This window comes from Leuciscus leuciscus (genome assembly GCF_965113295.1).
Source record: "Leuciscus leuciscus genome assembly, chromosome: 1".
NCBI lineage: Eukaryota > Metazoa > Chordata > Actinopteri > Cypriniformes > Leuciscidae > Leuciscus > Leuciscus leuciscus.
In genome coordinates, this window is record NC_138725.1 from 48,229,925 (window position 1) to 48,254,695 (window position 24,771).

The 24,771-nt window shown below is 36.4% G+C and overlaps 1 protein-coding gene across 3 annotated transcripts in view; it reads left to right on the forward strand.

The window, feature by feature from the left end:
• The window catches only part of srcin1a (SRC kinase signaling inhibitor 1a), an 80,002-nt gene that overhangs the window by 28,558 nt on the left and 26,673 nt on the right, over window positions 1-24,771 (forward strand). For 2 of the 3 annotated variants that reach the window (XM_082174111.1, XM_082174112.1), the window contains exons 5-8: window positions 6,410-6,436; window positions 7,089-7,145; window positions 19,503-19,698; window positions 22,601-22,893. In XM_082174111.1, the coding sequence (XP_082030237.1) occupies window positions 6,410-6,436; window positions 7,089-7,145; window positions 19,503-19,698; window positions 22,601-22,893 (573 nt within the window). The remainder of the gene's footprint in view (window positions 1-6,409; window positions 6,437-7,088; window positions 7,146-19,502; window positions 19,699-22,600; window positions 22,894-24,771) is intronic. The other variant, XM_082174113.1, reaches the window with a different exon arrangement.

Here is a 24,771-nt window from a genome sequence, read left to right on the forward strand (position 1 = left end):
AAAGTGAATAAACTGAATAAACTTTCATATTTATATGAAAAAAAATATTATTTGAAATTCTAACTTTTTAATACTCTAATCTTATTATAGTATTTTTGTTGTTGTTGTTAAAAACATAACTACAAAGAAAGTAAACACTGTAACCAACACTGTTCATGGAATTCATATTTATATGGCTTGTTGAAATTATATAAAAGTGTATTTGCTGAATGTAATAAATTAGAAAGTATTATTACTAAAAATAGAAAGGCAAACCCTATAATACTTTTTTATTTATTGTTTAATTTCTTTTTTATATGTCTATCTAATTTATTAGACAGAACAGTTAAACAAAGTCATTAAACTAATGAAGATTAAGAATGAGAAAGTTCTTAGAGCTTTCAAAATGAAAGTCCAGATGTTGGCAAAATAAAAGTCTGGCTCTGAACACTTCATATTTCTGTTGACCACTAGTTTAAATGTTGCTCTCTTCCATGCAGTTACAATGACTGACATAAAAAAATATGCAAAAGCATCTATATTTCGTATCTATATTTTACAATTCTAAGGGATCATAAAACTACTGCATGACTGACTACTACATGAAACTGAAACTACTACATGACTCAAATTTAAATCGATACTTGACGCTTGAAAGCCACCCTTATTGACTAAAGCGAACAGCACAATCCTTCTGTTACACTGCAATTCATGAAGGTTTGAAACAAACTATCCATTTAACTAGCTTGATCAGCTGGTTGACCAGCATGTTTTGTTGGCAAACAACATGGCTATGGTAGTCCACTATCTAAACTAGCACCAAACCAGCATAAACATGGAAAGCTAGTCTTTTCAGCAGGGCTGTTTTAAAAGTCTCTCTTTGTCTTTTTATCACCTATTTTACAGCTCTTTCATCCTCATGTATCTGATTCTCATCACAGTATATACCTGTGTGTGACACTAATGCCTGGCGAGTGTGTGAGATGATTGGATCAAATGAGAGAGAGACAGGGAGGTTGGGTGAGAGACAGGTGGAGTCCATAGTTGCCAAGGCAACACATCCTTATATGGAAACTGGTGATATCATATTGCAAAGGTCAGACTGGAGAGAATGAGAAACGAGAGAACAAGGAATGAAGAGAGTGTATTTGTGTGTGTGTGTGTGTGTGTGTGTGTGTGTGTGTGTGTGAGAGAGAGCGAGAGAGAGAGAGAGGCAACAACAAAAAACAGAGTGAACAAAAAGGGGAAGGGAATATCCTCAACCTTGAAGGAAGACGCATCACAGGAATTCCTCCTTATTTATTTGCCTATCTGCAGCCTGTGTGGAATAATGGAAAGGGGGAGGGGAAGAGGAGGACAAGAAGAGAGGGAAAGAGCCGACAGATGAGTGCAACGGTGTGTAAACCGGCAGGAGGAGAGTTAATTACCCTCTGCCAGCCTTTCCCGAGACTCCAGCACGGAAGAGTTAAAGCAGCAGCCAGTAGCCAGTTGATGCTGTAATGAATTAAATAAAGAACCTTCCGTCGCATGTGCTGGAGACAGAGAGAGAGAGGGCAGGAATAAGAGAATGAGTTTTCTGCACACCTGACAGCCAGCTGCTAAGACTGAAGGCATCTAGACAGTGTGCATGTGCATGTGTGTGTAGGGAGGACGCACACTCACTAGCGTACATGCATGCAGGTGCAGGTGAGATTCGACCTGACGACTTCATTTGTTTGGTTATTGCGATATTGGTTGACATGGTGACTGCATGCAGATGGACACTAACTGGGTTTGATTTTTGCATATGTGTGTGACTAGTGTGAGTGTATGTGTGTGTGACTAGTGTGAGTGTATGTGTGTGTGAATGTGCATGTCAGGGAGAGGGAACATGTGTGAACGCATGTATTTGTATGCGTGCGTGCCGTGCATGTGTGTTCATGTGAGAGGGAAGGTAAGAGCTGTTTTGCATGCAGGTCAGGTGGTGTACAGCTACGGTAGTCTTGCTGGGCTGACACATGTTTCTGAGAGATGGAGACTAATGCTGGTCACAGGATCAGATGCAACTAGTATTCAGGCCTGATTGCACATGAGGATGTGCTTTTGCATTGGGTTGTACTGCTGATGTATATGTGCACATGGGGGCATTTGACTTGCAAACAAATGCCATCACATTTCAGATGCATGCAGGAGGTGGATTTAAAGGGGACATGTTCTAATGCACTTTTGAAGTATTTTATTTTTCATCCTGAATAATGTCAAGGATTGTTGCCAAAAAACAAACAAACTGTATTTCAATACCATTTAACCCTCTTAGCATTTAACAGCAAACAGTTTAGCTTTTCTTGTTACTGTACCTTTAAGAATGTAGGGTTGGGTTATGTAAATAACCTCTGATAGGTTAATTTCCATGTACCAAAGCAGTTCAGTGCTGATGCGTTTCTTGTGACCATTTGTATTGAGGGTCTCTGATTTTGTGACAACATAAATTACTCTTTAAGCTAGTGCTTCAGTGCATATGTTGATTACACAATATTGTTATAAAATTTACTTCCAAATTTAAATCTCATAAGAAACAAGCAGAATTTCCAGTTATGTTAGTTGAATAACTGAATGAATGTACCTTGGATTGTGCCTATGTGATGTCTCTGCATGTTGATGTCAGGCAAATTTTGAGAAAGTTAGACCGTTATTTTATGTAAGTGGAAAAGAAACACTTGTTTTAGAGCAGATTAGCATTTTTGACTGCTTCCATAAGTGATTTGAATGATTTGAACCCTCTTTTATTGCTGTAGTTAGTGTTGTCCGTCTGAAACTAATGCTAGTACCAGTCTGTGTGATGTAGGGAAGCTTCACGTTCTGGAAAAAAATCTGTTGTACATGATTCGTCCCTTTTTTAAATGTTTCCTGTCAGCTGCACCTATCTACAGCTTTAACCCTTAAGTATGCTGTTGATTTTCCACTGGCAAAAGCAGCCACAGCTTAGACAGCCAATTATCCCCCATTTAGAGTTGTTTCTTAGCAACTGAGGACGCGGGCCTCATACTGCTCCATGGAATTCTGCTTGTTAGGGGAAAATAACATAACCAAGCCACAGCTCACCGAAACCTTGCAGTGCATAAATCCATAAGACGCTGAAGCGCCCCTCAATTATGATCCAATATGATGGTGTTTATAGTTCTGTTATTTCAGTTATTTATCAAAAGCTATGTCAAAGAGAGAAATTTAGGGCTGTCACATTGAAATGATTAAGGAGACTTTTCATTGCTGTGAATTTTTCACTTCCTCTGTGGTTTGGCCGGAGACCGCAGCACAAATTGAAATGGCCATGGAGGCGTGTGTGTGTGTGTGTGTGTGTGTGTGTGTGTGTGTGTGTGTGTGTGTGTGTGTGTGTGTGTGTGTGTGTGTTTATAACCTAGCCATACTTTTCAGACAATTTTCCTGAAATATTTTGCTAGGAGTTAGCTGAAGCTGACAAATCTCATTTTAGATACGTCCTCAAAAGTGCTTCTTAAATAAATATATGATAAATAATATTATGTATGATACAATGTAAATAATAAATTATATATATATATATATATATATATATATATATATATATATACAGTATATAGTAATTGTATGTTTACTTTGCTTTTTGTAAATACTACTACAAATTTGAGAATAAGTCTCATTTAATTTTGTATTTTATCTAAAAATATGGCATTTTTTTAAAACAGAACTCAAAAAATTAAAAGACAGTGAAAATATAATTAAGTTCTAAAATACATCAGTCAAATTAAATTGCAATAATGTTGAATGTCTATTTACTGTAGATTCACGTTTTGAAGAAATGTTCTAACCCCCCTTCAAAAAGGAAAAGATTCATAAAGAAACGTATCATTATTAACTTTTAAAGCATTGAAATACAGTTGCATTTTATGAGTTGGGTTTAAAGATAAATAAATATTACTTTTTTGATCCCCAAAAGCATTTGCGTTGTATCTTTGCTGATATAGGTGTCATTTTAAGGTCCATTGTTTTATCGTCCAATAAATCTTAAACACGAGATTACTTAATGTGCATTTAATTTAGATTTAAATGAATGTTTTTGAGTGTGTGTTGAAAGTGTTGTATAGACTGGCTACACTATCGTTCATTTTATGTTTGAGACAATCATGTCCCACGTAAGTGCTTTGGTTTGAAAATGCTGCTGGGGAATATTTAATATTAGTTCAATGGGCAGGCTCTTAAATCTCAAGCTGTTTCAAAGTACAGTTTATCCCCCTGGATTGACCATCAACTGCACAAATGGCTTAGGCTGAAGTTCAGTACCAGAACACCTTCTGGCAGCAATGCAGGTCCATCTGCCGCTCAGTAGTACCTGACATCAGGTAACCCAGAATCAGGCCCCGCAGGCGAGGCCCTGCCCTTCTATCTGGCCAATTCTGTCTGGAGGAGCATGCTGAATCAATCATTAAAGCAGTCCAGACAAAGAAACCAGTTAAACCTGCTCCATAACAGAACAAACACAGGATCATCTGAGAAGGGTTGGTTGGTTTCCCAGAGATCAGCAGCACAGATACACTGACCAACACTGAAATATATATATATATATATATATATATATATATATATATATATATATATATATATATATATATATATATATACTATATTTAGGTAGTTTTAGGGTTAGTGTAAGGGGATGGAATATACAGTTTGTACAGTATAAAAATCATTATGTCCATGGAAAGTCCCCATAAAACATGAAAACCCATGTTTAAAACCTGTGTGTGTGTGTGTGTGTGTGTGTGTGTGTCAGGTATTTCCTTTTTGAAGAGACTCTGATGCAATGTGTGTATGCTGGTGCCTTAACCTCAGCTTCTGGGTGTTTGTGTATTTGTCAATTTATGAAAACAGGTTTGCTGTAGTGCTTCATGCTGCATATATTTTTCATATTGCTGATCCCTAGGGCAGTGCTCAGAATCAGGATGAACTGCACAAAGTTGAAAGCAGGTGAATGAATACACAAAATATTATTTTAATGCTGAACTACTGCTATATGTGCTATATACACCGTTGACATCAACATCCTGCTTCAAGGGAGTTTGTTCAACATATTTTTAGCCTTGTGTAGAAGGAAATATTTAGCTGATGTTATAAGCTTCACGCTTTTCAATTATGTTTTCTTCCCCAAATGTATGTTTGCACACACACACCCTTTTAATCAGCTGACGATGTAGTCTAGACTCTAGACAAATATTGAAAGGTCTTGATCGATTAGGGTAGGGTTCATCAAATAACTGGCAGTCTGAGTTTTATTCAAAGAATATATGGGACCTCTTATATATCTTGTAAAAGTTGATTTAATTTGTCTTCTAACAATGTAACCAAACGAGTTACAGAGAAAGTTAAGAAATGGATTTAGCTGGTGACATCTCTGACTTTCTGTAAAAGTGAAGTTCACAGATGAAATGGGAGAGATAGGTGAAAGCTGCCAGACAGCTGACCGATTTCGGTATGATTGATAGGTCTGGGCAGCAGGCCAAGCACAGACACACAGGGGATCTTTTTAATTAATTTTTTTTTTCATTTGCGGAAATCCAGTCAGTTTGTCATTCAGGCAGGACAGCTGATGGACAGATGAGAGAAAACCTCAAAATATCTTCATGCAGGCTCATTTATAGGGTCCAGCCCATTCAGAACAGCTCCATATGACGACCAGCCTAGAGGAATTATGTGTCACTGTGTCACCATGTGCTTTAATGCCATCTTTAATCTGCAGAGCTGCATTTGAAGCTGCATATGTGCTGTGAAAACTCTGGTTAATACTACATACAGTATACTACCATTCAAAAGTTTGGGGTATTTTTTATTATAAAGAAATTTGTACTTTTATTCAGCAAGGACACCTGAAATTAATCAAAGGTGACAGTAAAGACATTTATAATGTTACAAAATGTTTCTATTTCAAGTGCTTTTGATCTTTCGATTCATCAGAGAATTTTTGTTTCTTAAGCATCAAATCATCATATTATCCCATCACTGGGATACAGTAATTTTTAAATATATTCATATAGAAAACAATTATTTTAAATTGTTATGATGTTTCACAATATTACTGTTTTTACTGCATTTCTGATCAAATAAATGCAGCCATGATGAGCATAAGAGACTTCATTCAAAAACATTAAAAATGTTTAATGAAAATATGAAATTACGTATAAATTGGGCACAAATAAAAGAGTAACATTAAAAATAAAATAATATTATTTAGAGTGAGTTGAAGTGAATGTTTGTCAAAATTCTCACTAATATCCTTACTGGGATGTTCATACAGTATCTTCCTTCACATTCTTTTATCACAAAAGATGTCACATGGTTGGAGATTGTGACTGTGTATAAGGTGTCACCACACACAGAGATAAATGTCTAAGTAACGCTCTCTCGTTTCTCCTTTCCATAGCAACAGCCAAACTATTGGAGCTTTAAGGTCAGTGCTTTGACTACTTCTGTGTGTTCCTGTCACAAAAGCTCTGTTCTTGTAATATGTGTTTATGTGTTATGTGTACATGTACATTGTATTGTATTCTTGTATTGTACATGTGATTCGACGTCTGTTGTAGGCCCACACTGAATCTGCACCAAGTTCTATACATCTCACTTTGAGTGTTTATTTATTAAATATTTTAGTTTATTTGATTAGGTTAAGACGAGAAAGTATCCAATTGCCTACTTTCTTGGGCTTTCTTGTATCAGTTCTCTCTGTGTGTGTGTGTGTGCGTGTGTGTGCGTGTGTGTGTGTGTGTGTGTGTGTGTGTGTGTGTGTGAGAGAGAGAGAGCCTATTTAGCTGTACAAAAAGGACAAAATTGTAGCCAAAAGTGAGATAATTCAAGGTCATTGATCTGTGGGTCATGCGGGTCTGAGGCTGATTTGTGATGATCTGCTTCACTGGCTTTTATCTTCTAAATCTCATTGCCCTGTTCTTTCTTTCTATCTCCATCTATCTCTCTTTTACTTGCATCCATTTTCTTACATACCTTCCCATCAAACTATTAAGCCTTGCAGCTGAAGTCGGCTTAATAGAACAAACACATGGGTCTCTATAGATGTGTTTAAAAACTGAACTTCTTTGTTGTCACAGCATCTTAAAAACCCATGGCACAAGACTCTAGGAAAAAATCATCAGGAAGCCACAACAGTGAGTACGCTGATGTTGGTACAGAAACAGACATATATACTTACTCACTCCATCAAATCCCTTGTTGTTAAACCTGTATTATATTATGAAAGATATTTATTCTAACAGGGATGACATTTCTATTATATGTTATGTAATTAGAGATGGGTGTGTGTAATTGTACAAGGATACAGGAAATGGCCTCAGGACACGATAAACGTGTCATTAGAGTGAGACTCGGTAATCAGATCCTCCTGATTCCGTTCATTCTTATTACTTGTGTTACACTCCTCCTGTCAATAGATAGACACTCATTCCCTATGTCTAGCGTTCATTTTTTGGGGAATTTGACTGATATCATGAAAAATCCAGCTACTATAACATGCAAACAGCATGTTTGAGTGCACATCAACATTGATTTGGGACTAAACAGGTCTAGCTGTGTTTTCATGCCTGAGTCTGTCTGCGTGTTGTGTGTCTCAGTCAGGGTTTGTGAATCATATTATTTGTTTCTCTCATTCTAGACTAATGGACTCCCTCTGACCTGACCCTCCACAACATTATACACCTCAAACTCTCGTTTATCCAATACGTAATCTTAACATTTACTGTTTTATTAGTGTCCTCGGGAATTGTGGGCTTTCTGTGAGAAAAGTCAGGAGAAAATTTTGGTTGTGGCCTATGGGATACCCAGATACTCGAGGAGGTTATGTATACTCGGACATGTATACTCCTCTCCTCTCCTCTCCTCTCCTCTCCTCTCCTCTCCTCTCCTCTCCTCTCCTCTCCTCTCCTCTCCTCTCCTCTCCTCTCCTCTCCTCTCCTCTCCTCTCCTCTCCTGATGTCCTGTTCTATTCTAGGACTCATTTGCTTGTTCTTGTCATAGTGAGATGGATTGATGCTTTTAGAACATGTTTTCCTTTAGGTGCTGATGCTGAGCCCTAAACAGACCCCCAACATCTCCCCTGGCTGGTTACGCCATATAAAATTAGCCTCTCTGCAAATTACTGTCAGAGTCGTGGTTTGTCGATTTGGTTCCTCTCTCATTCTTGCTGCCTTGTTCTTTACTATGGTTTAAATCGTTGGAGCTAGTGATTTGTTAACAGTGAAGAGAAGGCCCAAAGCTTGTCGTTGACAGTGTTGGGGAGTAGTTAAGTTCACGCTGCGGTGCCACGAAGATAAATATTCAGTAGCTTGACAATACTTCAGTTGTATTCCAATAGCTTTTCAAGTAACTACCATTTTTCAGGTAGCTCTTGGAAGTCTGATTCATTAGTGAATCAATTTGTGAGGATTCACAATTGATTCACTGGATTCCAACATAACATGTGTGACGTGTAACGTTTTTGTGTGTGAAATGTTTTGCTAAATTCTGCTGCTTATCACAGTGATTTGTATGATTAGGTTATTAGGTTTAATATTTCTCAGATACAACCCAGGCTCATTGGAAAACCGTACGTGTGACAACATTTCTGCAAAGTGGTATTATGTTGCTTCTTGCACGTTTCGCAACATTTTTAAAGTGAGATGTCTAGTGAGTGGCGCAAAAAGCGCATTTAGTTTTATCTGAAACAGATGAACGTGAATTAAACATTTTATTATGTTTGTTCTTGTACGTACCATGGCAGTTCAGAAATAAGCTAAACCCTACCCTAAACCTAATCGATAGTGTTAAAGCTGCCGTCGGCAAGTCTGTCAGATTGGGTCGATTAGCCAAAATTTTTAATGTTTACAACTCTCATGCCCCTCCCCACTACCAGCGAGCACCCTCCCATCGAGGTCGTGCTCGTCAGTGCGTCACTGTGCGTGTGTACCTGATTTTCTATGAACGCGTCCGTCTCTTCAGCATCTATCAACACCATGGACTCGGAGGTAGGCTGCCCTGGCTAATCTATCCATAGATAGCAATAACCGAGGAATTGGAAGCTTGTTAGTAGATTTTCTCTCCGCCATCACGCTTCATGCAATCTCCAGGCGAACTTCAGGCGTGGCGTGTGCATGTGATATTAACGTGCGCGAGTGAGGGGGGATCTGTGGCGTGTGCACGACCTGTGATTGACAGTCAGATCTCACACCCCCCTGCGCTGATTGGACCTGATGAAGCGGGAGTGCTGGATTTTTGCTAAACAAATAACACGCTCCAGGTGGAGTTAGAAGCTCGGGTTTTTTTCTAAAACCACCTTATTTATGTTGTTCTGTCGGATTATAGTGTCGATTACACTGAATATGATCAAAAAAATGTTGCCGACGGCAGCTTTAACTAAAGCGAATGCGAGATAAAAATGCATTTTCTGAAGCAACCATGCAACATCAGCTTGCTTCTACAGGTCTTTGAGCTCTTTTTTGTGACTCGTGTTTCATGGGACTCGTACCACTGGACTCGTATCTCAATTTTACTATATCAGAAAAGCCATACTTATAGAGCTGGTTGTGTGATGCAATTGCCAAAATGTAAAATATATGTAGTAGACAAATCATGCTCTATAGTTAAAATGTTTTAAGGGTCATAACATAGTATTTTGCAAGGAAAATAAGTCTTTAATAATCGATAATCTTCCCCTGTAATCATAATTGGTGTGAAAAGGAATAAAGTTGTTGGTGTGTTATTGCCACTAGTGGTCATTTCAACTGGAAACTGCAGTGAATTGAAGAAACAATAATGTTTATTTATGTAGATTCAATTTAATGAATTAATTTATTTTCCAAAGGGTAACTAAAGTAGCCTGGTTAAAACCAGACCATTCTCAGTAGTAACTGAGTTATGGTCTGGCAAAGCTTCATTAATAACTCATTTCCAAAGGGGCGTCACCAACGGACGTCGCTCAAATGCCTCTGGGCGCACGATTGGATAGACCTAAAACCAATCAGAGCGATCGTCATCGTGTAAAGCCACATGCTGCGTCCCAATTCGCCTAAGTTACACTACGCCATAAAAGTATGTACTCTTTTTGTGAAGAAAAGGTATTTACTTTTGAATGTGTAGCAAAAAAAGTAGGCAAGCTTTGGGACATACTACTTCGTCATCTTTATCGGACGGATCTGTCGCGTGCATCCTGTCACGTAAACTGCCCTGTCAATCATCTTGTCACAGTTAAAATCCTCTATTAAATCTAATTTCATTTCCTACCGTTTCGGAGAGAAATGTAGTACCATCTGCCAGTGGGTCTTTCATGGAGACTGTCCTCATGTGTTTGCAATTTGAATATAATAATGCATTTAAAAGTTGCTGCGCTTCTCCAACGGATGTCGCTCAAATGCCTGGGCGCAGTTGGATAGACCTAAAACCAATCAGAGCGATCGTCATCGTGTAAAGCCCGCCCCAACGTTTCTGATTGGTGCCGCGATTTCGATGGATTAGAAATGGGCTTGAATGGGCTCTATCCTTGCAGAGCAAATCTAAATTTGCCGGAAGTTGTCTGGGTTTTCCCAGGCTATAACTAAAGTAATGTGACATGGCGAACTACAACCTAGTTGCAATTTAAAATAGCTTCTCCACAAATAGTCATTACCAGATTGCCCTGTTGAGTGAGTTCAAGTAATCATAAAATTCATGTGCCGCACAAACAGAGAAACACACTGGACACGTCACATTGCCTGGATATCCAGTTTAGCATTATTTTTTTAATGTTTTTGTTAAACAGTGTTGCACATTATCTCTTGTTTTGGGAGACATCTCACAGCTTGTCTTCCAACTGGCCTGCTCACACTCAACCCTGCAAGACCAGCTTCACCAGCTCTGTTTTGCTTGAGAACAGCATGACTATGTTGGTCCGCCAGCTAAACCAGCACTAAACCAGCTAAACCAGCATAAACCAGCACTAAACCAGCATAAACCAGCACCAACCAGCACAAACCAGCCTGGTACAGCATGGAATTGATGCTGGTTAATGCTGGATTTTTCAACAGGGAAGTTGCATTAAACTGATCAAAAGTGACAGTAAAGATTTTGTAATGTTACAAAAGATTTCTATTTGAAATAAATGCTGTTCTTTTGAATTTTCTATTTATCGAAGAATACTGAAGAAATGCATCCTGGTTTCAGTTCAGCAAACTTTTTCTTTTTCTTTAAGAAATTCATACTTTTATTTGGCAAGGAAGCTAAATTGATCAAAAGTGACTTTAAAGATGTGTATATAATGTACAAAATCTATCTAGTAAAGGTGTGCTGAACTAATCCATTTTCCTCCTCCTCTTTCCGTCTCTTCCTCTTATCATTTCAGTCATCGTCATTGCTATTAGTCCCCAACAATAACTGCAGAGAATGCCGCCATTTTATGACCACCTACCAGCTTACCATTTCCCTGCTTTCTCTGCTTCTCTCAGCATTGGACAGAATAGGACAGCAATCTACTACAATTTTCCAGAGCAATTTCTGCTATGCCTTCAGCCTGCGTCTAACAATAGCAGGAGAGAGAGGAAGATTATTCTCTAGAGCAATTATTTTCTTTCTTTCTCACTCTCTCTATCATTGCTTTTCTTCATCTGCCTGTCTCTTTGTAATAGTTAATACAATTGTGCACATTATGCATTATATTATATACTGTGATAGAGAGAGGAAGATTATTCTCTAGAGCAATTATTTTCTTTCTTTTTGTGTGTGTATACATTTTGACCATCAGGGCAATAATTAAGAAGTTATAACCAACTAAAGATGTTATGAATCTGCCAGGAAAAGGACGTGTGTCTATACTGTCTTAATGCACGGCGAGTATGAAAGTTTGAGTGGCCAAAGACTCTCCAAGGATCACAGATGGAGAATTGCAGAGATTAGTTGAGTCTTAGGGTCAGAAAGCCTAAAAAAAAAATTATCAAACAACCCCTACAGTTGGTGGACAACCAGAATGAGACTTTTACCGCCGCCGTTCCCGCGGCGGCAAAATTGGGATGTGTATTTGCTGCCTTTTACCGCTGTGTGGCGCTGTAATCACAGACTTTGAAAAGTGTCAGTTTATTCTCTTTATGACGTAATCTGCCGCGGCAGTAATCTGAGCTGAGGTCACAGATAAATTCAAGATAAATATTGTGGTTAAACGAATTCAAATTCATTAAATTTAAACAAAGTAGACACACGTTAACATTGTGTGCCCAGTTTTTCTATAATTTAGAAAGGCTATGTCAATAGGTTACTTGTCATTTACTTCGTGTTATTTTAATGTGTTTGTAGATTTATTAACTGAAACATAGGCTAACAGTGAAATAAATTAAAATAATTTACCGTAAAATTAAAACATTTTCAGGACTTGCAGTTACTAACCGATGTTAGTCGGTTTAAGCATTCTTTGTTATATTCAGAATTAAATAGGCTTACATGTTGTTATGATTATCAATTGAATTCTTTAATAAATAATCAACCACAATGCCTATTACTGCCGCAGCAAAAATAAACCAGTCGAATTTCAAAGTCGTTCGCGAAATGACTAGGCTATACCGGGTGGCGCAAGTGACAGGGCAAAACAGCAGCAACTGCGGCATTTTAAAAGGTAAGTTTCCTATCTGTTTATTTAAAAAAAAAAAAAAAAAACTTTTTTCATTATTTGAACAAAAATGAGACTGATTGAATATGTAAAAATATAAACAAACAAAGCAGAGAATAAAACAAACTTTTAGGGAAAAAATATAGGCCTATTATGCTACAACAGAATTGGTTAACATTAAGGAAAGCAAAATATGTAAATATACATTTCAAACAAAATAAAACAAAACAAAACAAATTTGTGGCCGAGTGGTAGGCTATAACTTACGTTTCAATAATTCAGATGACAAGGGGTTCAAATCCCGAACAAACATGGGCTACTTTTTTATTATTAATGCAGAGAGATTTGATAGTTCTAAAATATTGCTACACTATATTGTTTTTTTTCTCCTATAGCCTATATTAAATATGTTATATTTATAAAATAAAATTACCATTCATTTCCATTTTACATTAGGGACAATTTTTATCCAACAGAATGGCTGAATTAACATCTACATAATAATAATAATAAACAGCACAAGGTCTTGTAAAAACACTTTTTTTTTTTTTGACACATAATTTCGAGACAGTAAATTGCCAATGTTAAAAAAATAAAAAGAATATAACAAACTTTTAAAACAGAGAAAATAGTAGACCTAGGCTATTCAGGCGATAGCTCTGTGGTCAATGCATTAACAATAGCCTCTCGGAGCTTCAAACGATCTGAGATCGAATCTCAGTGTAACCGACAGTGTTTATGTTTTTCCGTTCTTGATGCTTAAATATGCATCTGTTTATTAAAGTCAATCATCTTGTTTAATTATCAATTGTACATTACAACATAAATTTGCTACATTCCAGTTGAGCCGCTGCAAAGACGACACATCTGATGAAGGAAGACCGTCAGCCGATCGCACCAGAAAATGAAGATGATGAAGCTCGTCTTTAATCTGCTAAATTATTTTTGTTGTGTGTGTGAATCATTCACGAGATTGAGATGACTGACAGTTATACCCGGCCATAGCAACGGAAGACATTTTTCAAAACAGATCGAACAAATCAGAAAAATACTTTCAATACAGTACTGCTTTCAATTAAAAAATAAACAATGTAAAAGAAAAAGAAAATTAATTAAGTTTGAAAACCCATCGCACATTTCAAGGTACGAATAAAGTGTCGGGACAGTTTATTTATTTAAACAGGGTTGCATCGATAGAGTTTATTCCCTTTGTGATGCAAAATAAGAAACACAGAATCTTATTCTTGCAACATTTAAAATTTCTATTGTCAAAGAAATTGCAGCTAAATAAAAAAATTAAAACGGTACAAAACGAAAAAAAGTTCAAAGCAACATAAATTAAGAACCGGCGTTTTTCTTTGCCTCTCTCGCGCTGGATATTTTTTTAGTAAGTTTGGTCTCCCTCACTGCGCACGCGGGTCTTTCTCTAAATTAAGCATTTCAGCGTAAAAAAACACCATACAGCTGATAATACTGTATATGTGGCTGTGTGTCATCCACACAAATCACGAAAGAAAAAAACTGTAACAAATAGCCTTTGTTGCTTCAAAGATAAAGCATGCCTTGCTGAATTCACCTTACAATAAAACGAGGTGGGTCGCGAATTAAAGAGCTCTGTATCTGCTAAATTGAAATTGTGTGTGGAAAACCTTTAAATACAATCAATAAAACTACAATATTTATAATTTTATAAGATATAGGGCCTACATATGGACTTTTGGAGATTTTGAGATTAATCCTTAAAAGAATTTTGCCTTTGCCTGCTAATCAGGCTGGCTCCGACACTCTCCATATGAAAGATGGAACATTAACACCTCTGTCCTGCACCCCCACGATAAAGCAACTATTGCCTTCTCCAAACCCCCCACAGGCTAGCTGAGTTTGCAAAACAAAACAAAGAGTTTGCCACTCGTCGTGGTGTGCCAAAACACTTAATTATAAACTTCAATATTTCATTCAAAACAATCTCAAAACGCTTTGTGACATTTTGAAAAGCCGTGGATGCATTACTGCCACTGGAACCATGAACGCAACAGAATACTGGTTCTGATTTTATTGTTTGTCGTTTAAACGTCATATATATATATATATATATATACACACACATAATTATAATTATATATACATAATTATATAGGCCTATATATAAAATTTTTTTAACAGAACTGCTTTTGAAATTACGATTGGAATTATTATAAGCTACAGAAGTAAAGTCATTGTATAATATTTGTTCCTTAGTGTAAAATGGAAATGCATGGTGATTTTATTTTGTAAATAGGCTATAAGCAAAAAACTATGTTTTAGAACTAGACAAATCTCTCTGCATCAACAATAGACTATAAAATGCATTAATAGGCTAATATACACATATCAGTAGTCTAAGTTAGTTCGGGATTCGAACCCGTGTCATCTAAATGATCGTAACGTAAGTTCAACCACTCGGCCACGATTCACTCGTTGCGACATGGCCTAACGTTCCAGTGTGTGTTCGCTCACACGAGCGAGAAGCGCTCTTCATTCAAAAGAACGCGCCGCCGCGTTTGTCGAACACTAATTCAACATGCTAGAATAAAACCTGGCTTTAGAACAATGCATAGCGCCACTCGTCGTGGTGTGCCAAAACATTTACAATAATTTAGTTTCATTTATTTCAGTGTTAATGTTTGAGTTAAAAAAAAATTCTCTACAAATTATATTAACACAAAGTCGGCTATAAGAATCCTTTATAGGCTACGTAAAAAAGCAAAGGGCTTACAGTCTTAACATTTAGGCTACTTTGCTTAAATTCGATACATTTATTTTCAGTAGGGCCTAATAAATTTGTAGGGATGTAATTTCAGTATGCTTTACCAACGCTATGTATTCAATTAAAGTTCCAAGAGGTCTGGTCTCTATATTTCCTTCCCAGCTGACACTAATATGCAAGTGCACAGCAAATCACAACTTGTGCTTGCTGCTAACGCAAGTTATTTAAGGTGTCTCAACTGTACACAGTCTACCCTACAGTGTGAATTCGTTACAAGGTTTCTTTCTTTCTCACTCTCTCTATCATTGCTTTTCTTCATCTGCCTGTCTCTTTGTAATAGTTAATACAATTGTGCACATTATGCATTATATTATATACTATGTCTCCCATCAACTTATCTGCAATTTACACACTTCTTTCAATTATGGAAAAGAAAATACAGTATGCCTCTCTCGTTCTCTTTCTTTTTTCATGCACATAAAAGAGGTTTCTGTAATATCTTAATTGTCACTCCTAGATGACTATGAAATTAAATGGAGAACTAATGGATACTTTTGCTGGAGTGTCCATATTTCTCAGATTTCATTTTTTTTCTTTTCTTTTTTTCTCATGAAAAATAGATATTAGTAATCTCTGTGTTAGAATACAGATTTCAAAATGAGCTAATTTTTGCATCAAATACTTGATGTGGACTATGATTCATTTTTACTGCACTCTGCTTCTACTGTATTTCAGCAATTGTCTTATTTGTGTATTTTAATTTCTCCTAAGGAATTTTAGGATACACATCTTAAGTTATAGTACTTATACTACATTTTTGGAAGTTAATTTTGTTAATCTAATCCTGTCTGTCATATTACAATAATACCTGTCTGCTTACTTCATTAATCCAACATCCCTTCACCAACCTATTCCACATTTATTTTAATATAATATAATATAATATAATATAATATAATATAATATAATATAATATAATATAATATAATATAATATATAATAATATAATAATATAATAATATAATATAATATAATATAATATAATAATACAATATAATATAATATAGCCAAATAATAATAATAGTAATAAAATAATAAATCCAGCAAGCCACATCTGTTTACCACTATCACACCTTACTAGGATTATAAAACAAGTGAACAGGTGAATTAAACACAAGCGGAGAATTTGATCATGTCCCCTGAACTATCTAAGAATAATATTTGTGTATTAAAATATTCCAGTATGCAGATCTCTCTGAACAACTAAAGAATGCGTGGTACTCACTATATTGAATGAGCGAATAACTAAGTGATTTCATACACATGTAGGCTATTCATTCTCATGTTGCATTCAGTATCACTGCTTCTTTTGTTGTAGTGGATTTCCTAGGTTTGTGTGTATTTACTATAAACGTATGCAGTTCATGCTACAGTCCTGTCAGATTCTGTTACCTTCATTTCATTTTGTAGTCAGATGAATTTTGGCACAGGGTTGTCCTCCTCCCTTCTGTTGTAACAGAACAGAAGTACGCGTGTCTGCGATGAAGGTAGAGATTTATTGCCGAGAATCCTATAGGGATCCCTGATTCTGTTTAATTCAGAAAATACAGCACTTTAGGACGGTAATATGACACACAAGCTGACACGTTTATTGACGGAAAAACAAATTTGAAACGAAAGCGAGAGCTTGTGTGTTTATTGCATTTGACAAAAAGCCATTTGAAAGCACATTAGCGCAAGAGAGCGAGGGAGATCTTGATTACATGGATGGTCTTAAGGGTGTTTTCACTCATAGTTTGTTTAGAGTAACATGGTGTGTTTTCTCCCTGCAGTCTGGGTTTGTAACCACACCAAAACAATGGAGAGTTTGCATTTTGTTTTCCAAGAGTCAGAATTGATCAAAGTACGGAGAAAAGCTCAAATGTATTTAATCTGTATGGTAATTATCAGCAGTTTACACCTTTAGGTCTGTTTGTGCTTTTACCTGCAGCAATCTACTACCCCTTCATTCCTTTGCCTCTGCTCTATATTTACCCATCTTTGCCTTAAAATGTATATATTTTTTTGATCTTACAGTGATTCTCTTTACAAAATTCCTCATATACTGTGCAGTCAAACCTGATAGCAGGTGCAGGTTAGTTCTATTTATAGCATTTAGCTTAGCATAGCTATGGCAAATTTGGCAGTGTGTCTCTTTGTGTAGATAAACATCCTCTTATTTTGTAGGTGTATGTATATGCGTTTGTTGTATGTGTAGCACCCGGACTGTTCACTGTTGTGGACAAATGACCCCATTATAGTCACACTGGGGGGTCATCCATCAGCTCAGTTCTGGCCCTTTTGTGCCCAGACACCGTTTGCAAGAGGACAACCATGCCACGGCCGCTGTGCCTCACCATTTATGTGTGTGTGTGTGTGTGTGTGTGTGTGTGTGTGTGTGTGTGTGTGTGTGTGTGTGTGTGTGTGTGTGTGTGTGAGAGAGAGAGCTTGTACCCCTGTGTGTAAACAACACACTCTGTTATTTGTTTTAAACTTAAACCTTTCTAAATGTTGTTTGATTTCTGCTTAAAACAAGAAAAATACTTCCCAATAAGTTTAACTATAATTAAAAATGTACTGTTTAAAAGTTTGGGTCAGTAAGATTTATTACGTTTTTTATTAATTTTATTCAGCAAGGATGGATTAAAAGGATCAGAACTGACAGTAAAAACCTTTACATCAATTTTCAAATAAACGCTGTTCTTATTCACCAGACAATCCTGAAAAATGTATCATTGTTTTCACAAAAACTTTTCAACATTGATAATCAGAAATGTTTCTTGCATCAAATCATCATATTAGAATTATTTCTGAAGGATCACGTGACACTGAAGACTGGAGTAAGGATGCTGAAAATTCAGCTTTGACATCATAGGAATAAATTACATTTTAAAATATTTAAAAATAGAATTGTGATATTTCAATTGTAATAATGTTTCACGTTTTACTGTATTTTTGATCAAATAAATGCAGCCTTGGCGAGTATAAGCAGTGCAGAACTAGAGTTTTAAACATGGGGTGGCCGAGGCTACATAAGGTGGTCCATAGACCATGAAATAAAACTTAGTGTGTAAACCTAACCTAGCATTAAAAATAGCATGAATGAATCCTATGATGGCTGATTAGAGATAGAAGTGATAACCACGAGTTTTCTCTTAATATTCACAATACATTGACAATGTGTCATGCCGACGCATGTCAAAATAAATGACATGCGTTCAACAAAAGGTGAAATAAAATTTCAATCAGCATCAAACTGCCAGTATAGCGAATGAAATTCAAAGGTGTCCAGTCACAGTGCCACCATGGACACCCCATGGCTCCTCTATACTGAGCCTCCTTTCCAAAACATAAAAAATCTTACCAACCCAAACTTTTTAATGGTTGTGTTTATTCGCTGAAAATAATATATGCTACACAAATGTGTTATCAAGTAAACCTATCTTGTTTTAAAGATGTTTGGCTGTTTTGACTGAAAAACAAGACAAAAATACCAATTAAGAGTGATTTTTCGCAGCACAGAGGAGAATTGATCTGATGTATGGTGATGTTGCTCTGTGGATGTGTCCTGCTCTGCAAACCAGCTTGCCAGTCTTTACCCAGTGCATCCTGGGAGCTCATTACAGGTGTCTCTGAGCTTGTGAAACACACCACGATATGGTTGTGTGAACCCTCTTCATTAAATACTACAAAACAAGCAATACTGAAACATTTGAAAAGAAGTCTGTGAACAGGTGTGCGATTTACAGTTACTGTATATGCTATAGTGAGGCAGACAGGTTTGTTCTGTGTAATTGTTAGCGTCTCAGTCTGTTTGTTGAGATATATCCACAGAGACTTGTTTGTCCTGCGAGTCATTTTTCCTTTCAATGTATTTCTGTTTTTCCCATCATTACACACACACAGAATCAGGTACACATTATCTGCTTTGCTTTCTCACATTTGAGAAGTGATGTTATGTTCTGTGAGATTTGTTTTGTAGAAACTTGACACGTTTAGGTGCAATTTACTCTGGTTGGAGGAATTTGCTGTTGGTTTCTCCTTTTGAGTAAGTAATGTTTGTCTTTTACATCATGCCGTTTAAAATGCTGAAAATCTCTCTCTCTCTCTGTCATTTAGAGTCGTAGTCCACGTCACTCCCAGTCCACTCAGTCAGGTTTGGCAGACCAGGCGTCTAAACTGTCCTTCGCATCTGCTGAGTCTCTGGAGACCATGTCAGAGGCCGACATGCCGCTGGGCTTCAACCGCATGAACCGTTTCCGTCAGAGCCTCCCCCTTTCCCGCTCTGCAAGCCAGAATAAACTACGTTCTCCAGGTAACATATACACACACTTTATCTGAGTATCAATCGACCGTTTACAGTAAATTACCCCTTTTACCTGACACTCAAAAGACTGAATCACTAATCCCCACACACACACAAGAATAAGTCGCAACTTTACTAGTGACAGTGCTGTGGTGCTGTCACGGCTAACATGTTCTCCAGTGGTTATGCAGATTTCAGTCCGACCTACACTATCGTTCAAAAGTACGATTTTTTAGTTTTTTAATTAATACTATTACTAAGCAAACCCTGTTGAACAAATGACCCCTCCATAGACCGCAATTTAATTACAATTATAATTATATATTACAATAAATCACATGTTCTAATATTATATTTTTATTCATTAATGTTACATCATTAATATGTTACATATAGAAATATGTAAGCAAAAACAATGCTTGTCCCCAAAACACTGCTTGTATACAGACAGCTGGCCTGCTCACACTCAACCCTGCAAGACCAGCTTCACCAGCTCTGTTTTGCTTGAGAATAGCATGACTATGTTGGTCCACCAGCTAAACCAGCACTAAACCAGCATAAACCAGCACAAACCAGCCTGGTACAGCATGGAATTCATGCTGGTTAATGCTGGATTTTTCAACAGGGAAGTTGCATTAAACTGATCAAAAGTGACAGTAAAGATTTTAGATTGTTACAAAAGATTTCTATTTGAAATAAATGCTGTTCTTTTGAATTTTCTATTTATCGAAGAATACTGAAGAAATGCATCCTGGTTTCAGTTCAGCAAACTTTTTCTTTTTCTTTAAGAAATTCATACTTTTATTTGGCAAGGAAGCTAAATTGATCAAAATTGACTTTAAAGATGTGTATATAATGTAAAAAATCGATCACAGAATGTACAAAACTATTAATCAGCATAACTGCTTTCAACATTGATGATAATAATAAGAAATGTTTCTTGAGCACCAGATCATCATATTAGAATATTCAGAAGAATTAGAATATCTGAAGGATCATATTACACTGAAGACTGGATTAATGATGCTGAAAATTTAGCTTTGCATCACAGAAATAAATTACATTTTAAATATATATTCAAATAGAAAGCAGTTCTTTTAAATTGTATTGATATTTCCCAATTTGATTGTTTTACTGTATTTTGATCAAATAAATGCAGCCTTGGTGAGCATAAGCAGTGGCTGAACTAGAGTTTTATACATGGGTTTTATACTTGGCTACATAATTTCCTGTCATGTAATGACACAAATCCCATAAATAATAATAAACTTCACTAGTGCCTCTTATTCATCCAATCCACTGTACAACTTGCGGTAACTAAATGAGTATTTATCATACTTTTCTAAACTATTACTATAAATATAAATCACAGAAAACCATTTTAGCCTTTCGAGAGACTATTTCAGGGTGCAACTGAGAAACAAGAAGCTTTGTTAAAATGTGCAAATTAATCCAAAGGTTATGCAGAAATTTACTTGGAAGTTTAAGACAAATATGTATTCATTGTGATAAACATTTCCTTGTAAATAACTCAGTCACATCACTTTTTTTTTCTTTTTTTCATGTTGCAATGAATCAAACATCAGCACATTAACCTCAGGAAATATGTGTGGGATAAATGAAAGTTTGTAGACCATTGCTTGTATCTCACTCATTATCCCTGTTGGGGAGTAACTAGCTAAAAGTAACACATTTTTTCAGAAGTGTTTTCTCAGTTCAGCTATAAAATACTGTAGCTTTTTAAATGACAAGCTATTTTTTATTTGAATGAGACAAAGTGCTACATCACTGTTTTAATGTCACATTGTACTGTGTATGCAGCTTTACAGTCAAGTGAGATGACACAATATTTAAACACATTCTCGTGTTTTACATTAGTGGCGATGGAAAGTCTGATTCATTCTATTGAATCACTTTGTTTGGATGATTCATGTAAATCAGCCCACAGTACTGATTTGCTTTCGGCTGAAGATGACATTTCGCTGTTCTGCAATTAGATAATGTGAAATGTTTTCTACTTTTTGATAGTTAATAGCAGTGTGTTAATTACAGCAGTACAATGCATTCACATTAACTGACCTTCAACAGTTTTTTTTTTTTAGCTTTGGTTTCCATAGTGTGAAATATCTCTTAGTATTGAACTTTCACTCTGTGTGTGTGTTAGCAGCAAGCGCACAATATTTGCTGAAAGTGATTCGGTTTGAACTGTTCCCCACAGAGAGATTATTGTCCCATCAGCAGGAAGTTTAGAATCGCCTGCTGCCCCGTTAGGTGAAGTGTGCCGAGATAAACTGACAGAAACTGATGACAAAATGTCTGCAGGAGAAGTTCAGCAGCCGTAAACATGAGACTCTGTCACAGTGGTTTAAAGTGCACTCAAAAAATATTTAAGCGTACATTTAAAACGTATGTTTTTGAATTGCCTGTAAAATGTCCATCCATTAGGATGTTTTAACACAGTTTAACATAAACTAATAAACTTAATGTGATGCTTGTCTGATATATGTCAGTCACACAACTCGTGGCATGGTTTATTATTAACTATTTGCATCGATTTGAAATTATCAAAATGCATTCTTTCAAATTGCTTAGAATCAGCATAACAATTACATTTATTCAGTATGAACATGGTTGAAATGTGGTTAGTTGTGCAACAAGCCATATTCAAATATGTATGAGATTGACAAATTAGATTTTCAGTTTATTAGTACTGTTCAAGAAATCTTACCTATTTCTCACCCTTTTGATTTATGTATGACTTACAAATATGCATCACATCCAATTTATTAGTTTATGTTAAAACTGTGTAATCCAAATGGATGGAGATTTTATCTGCAATTCAAATACATAATCTTAATCATGGTGTTCTTTCCTGACTTTCTTTTTACCGCTTCTCCTCCTCTCTCCTAAGGTGTCCTCTTCCTGCAGTTCGGAGATGAGACCAGGCGTGTTCATATCACTCATGAGCTCAACAGTTTAGAGACATTGCACGCGCTCATCGTGCACATGTTCCCTCAGAAGCTGACAGCAGGAATGCTGAAGTCCCCGAACACGGCCATCTTGATCAAAGATGAAGCCAGGAACGTCTTCTACGAGCTGGAGGACGTGAGAGACATACAGGACCGCAGTATCATTAAAATCTATCGCAAAGAGCCCATCTATGCCTCCTATCCTGCGGCACATCTGGCCAACGGAGACCTCAGGGTGAGATATTTCTACCGTATTCAATGATTCAGTTTGTTTAACATCTTACATTGTCCCAGCATGGGCTTATGGGTAAAATAAGGCACAGAGCATGACCATATTTGAAGAATGTTTTCAAGTCAAAATAAGAAATTACAAGGATGGATGATGTAGATCCCAGTATGCGTCAAAATCAGAGACAAACCTAACCTTAAAATTGACGTCGCAGTCCTCTTTGCGTGTTAAGTATTTTAAAGGGAAGTACCCGGTGTTTGATCCATTGAGTGACGTCTTTCAGATTTGGATGTTCTTGAACTCGGAGGTTTTTGAATTATGCACAGTTTTTGGCATATCACTTGGGAGTTGGTTTCACTTTGTGAGCTGGCTGTGCTACCACAGGAGTTTGATGTGGGTTGACTTTGAAATGCAATCATGTTGCGTCACTCTGTTGATCAAATGTTCATTTTTTCTTCTCTGGTGCGAGTCGTCTTTACCATTTCATACTCTCTGAGAGCGTCAAGCTCACTCTCAGCTAACATTAGACATGAGTCTGTTAATGTATGCAAATATTTCTGCTTATTGTCTGTTTGTGGGGGTGTATGAGTGCACAATCATGTCTGAGTGTGTTTATTCTGTTCTTTGTTTTTTCTTTTTTATTCTGTTTTTATTTGTGATGGTTGGGAAAGTAGAATAATAAAGACAATATGTTTCTAAAATTAAATGTTTTTTCCCCTCAAGTTTACGTTTTTGAATTATATATATTTTAATTTTTTTTAATTAAAATGTTTGAAAATTAAATAATGAAATTATTATCTGGAAATGAATCACTTTCTGAATTTTTTTTTATATAAGTCGTCAGTCTATAGGATAAAGTAATTCTGATTAAAAAGTAATAATATCAGTTTGAATGTGTTAAAAATGAATAAATGCAACATGTAATTAATATTTTAAGTAAACATGTTCGTTTTTCTAGTCCTAAAATAACTGATCTTCTATAATATAACTATTACATAATCTATAACTATAATTATAATCTATAACCCTAGGACCCCAGTTTGAAAACCCCTAGTTTTTTTAGGTTAGTTTGCTGCTTTTTATTTTTTTAAATTAAATAAAAGTGATTCCAAATTGGCAAACTGCAGTGACAAGATGTGCTGAAACGTTTGCTCCTGTTGATTTGTTTTGAATTCACTTTGCACTTTTTGCAGTTTGCAATCCAGAAAAAAAAAAAAAAATGTTTTTATAGACTTCTGTAGTCTGTACCGAATCCAGTGTGCGGCCAGCCACCTTCTTGCTCGCCTTTTGACTACTCAGAATTTATTAAAATTACCATTCGAGTTGAACCCCTACAGCCCTTCGCTGTTTTTGTGTGCGTGTGTTCTTATGGTTTATGAGGACACAATGTGTATAATGGCACATACCCCTAGATTTAGGGATAGAGTTAGTGTAGGGGGATAAAATATACAGCAGAACTCTTGACAGAACATGTCAACTGCTCCCTGGAGTGTGTACAGTAGTTGCTTGCATTTACTTCAATGTGTCTGTGTATGCAGGCTAACAAGCTATATCCCTGTAATGCTTCAATAAGTTTGACTACTCTCAGAATAGGAGAACAAAAGGGAACAGAGATGGGAAGAGGGGAAAAGAAGCAAAGTATATAAAGAAAAGATGGATGAGTGCCTTAAGATAAAACAAAACAAGCTGTGGTGTAAATGCAAGTAAACTAATAAGCAGATATAGAAGTTACGAAATGATATGCAGGATTGGAAATGAGAGGTGAAAAGAAAAAGTACTGAGATGCAGCCTGGCAGAAAAAGGGATCTAATAGATGAGTGTGGGTTTCCTGGTGTTTGTGAATGGAGAGTTTAAAAGCTCTTCTTCTGCTCATTGTAGCTTAGT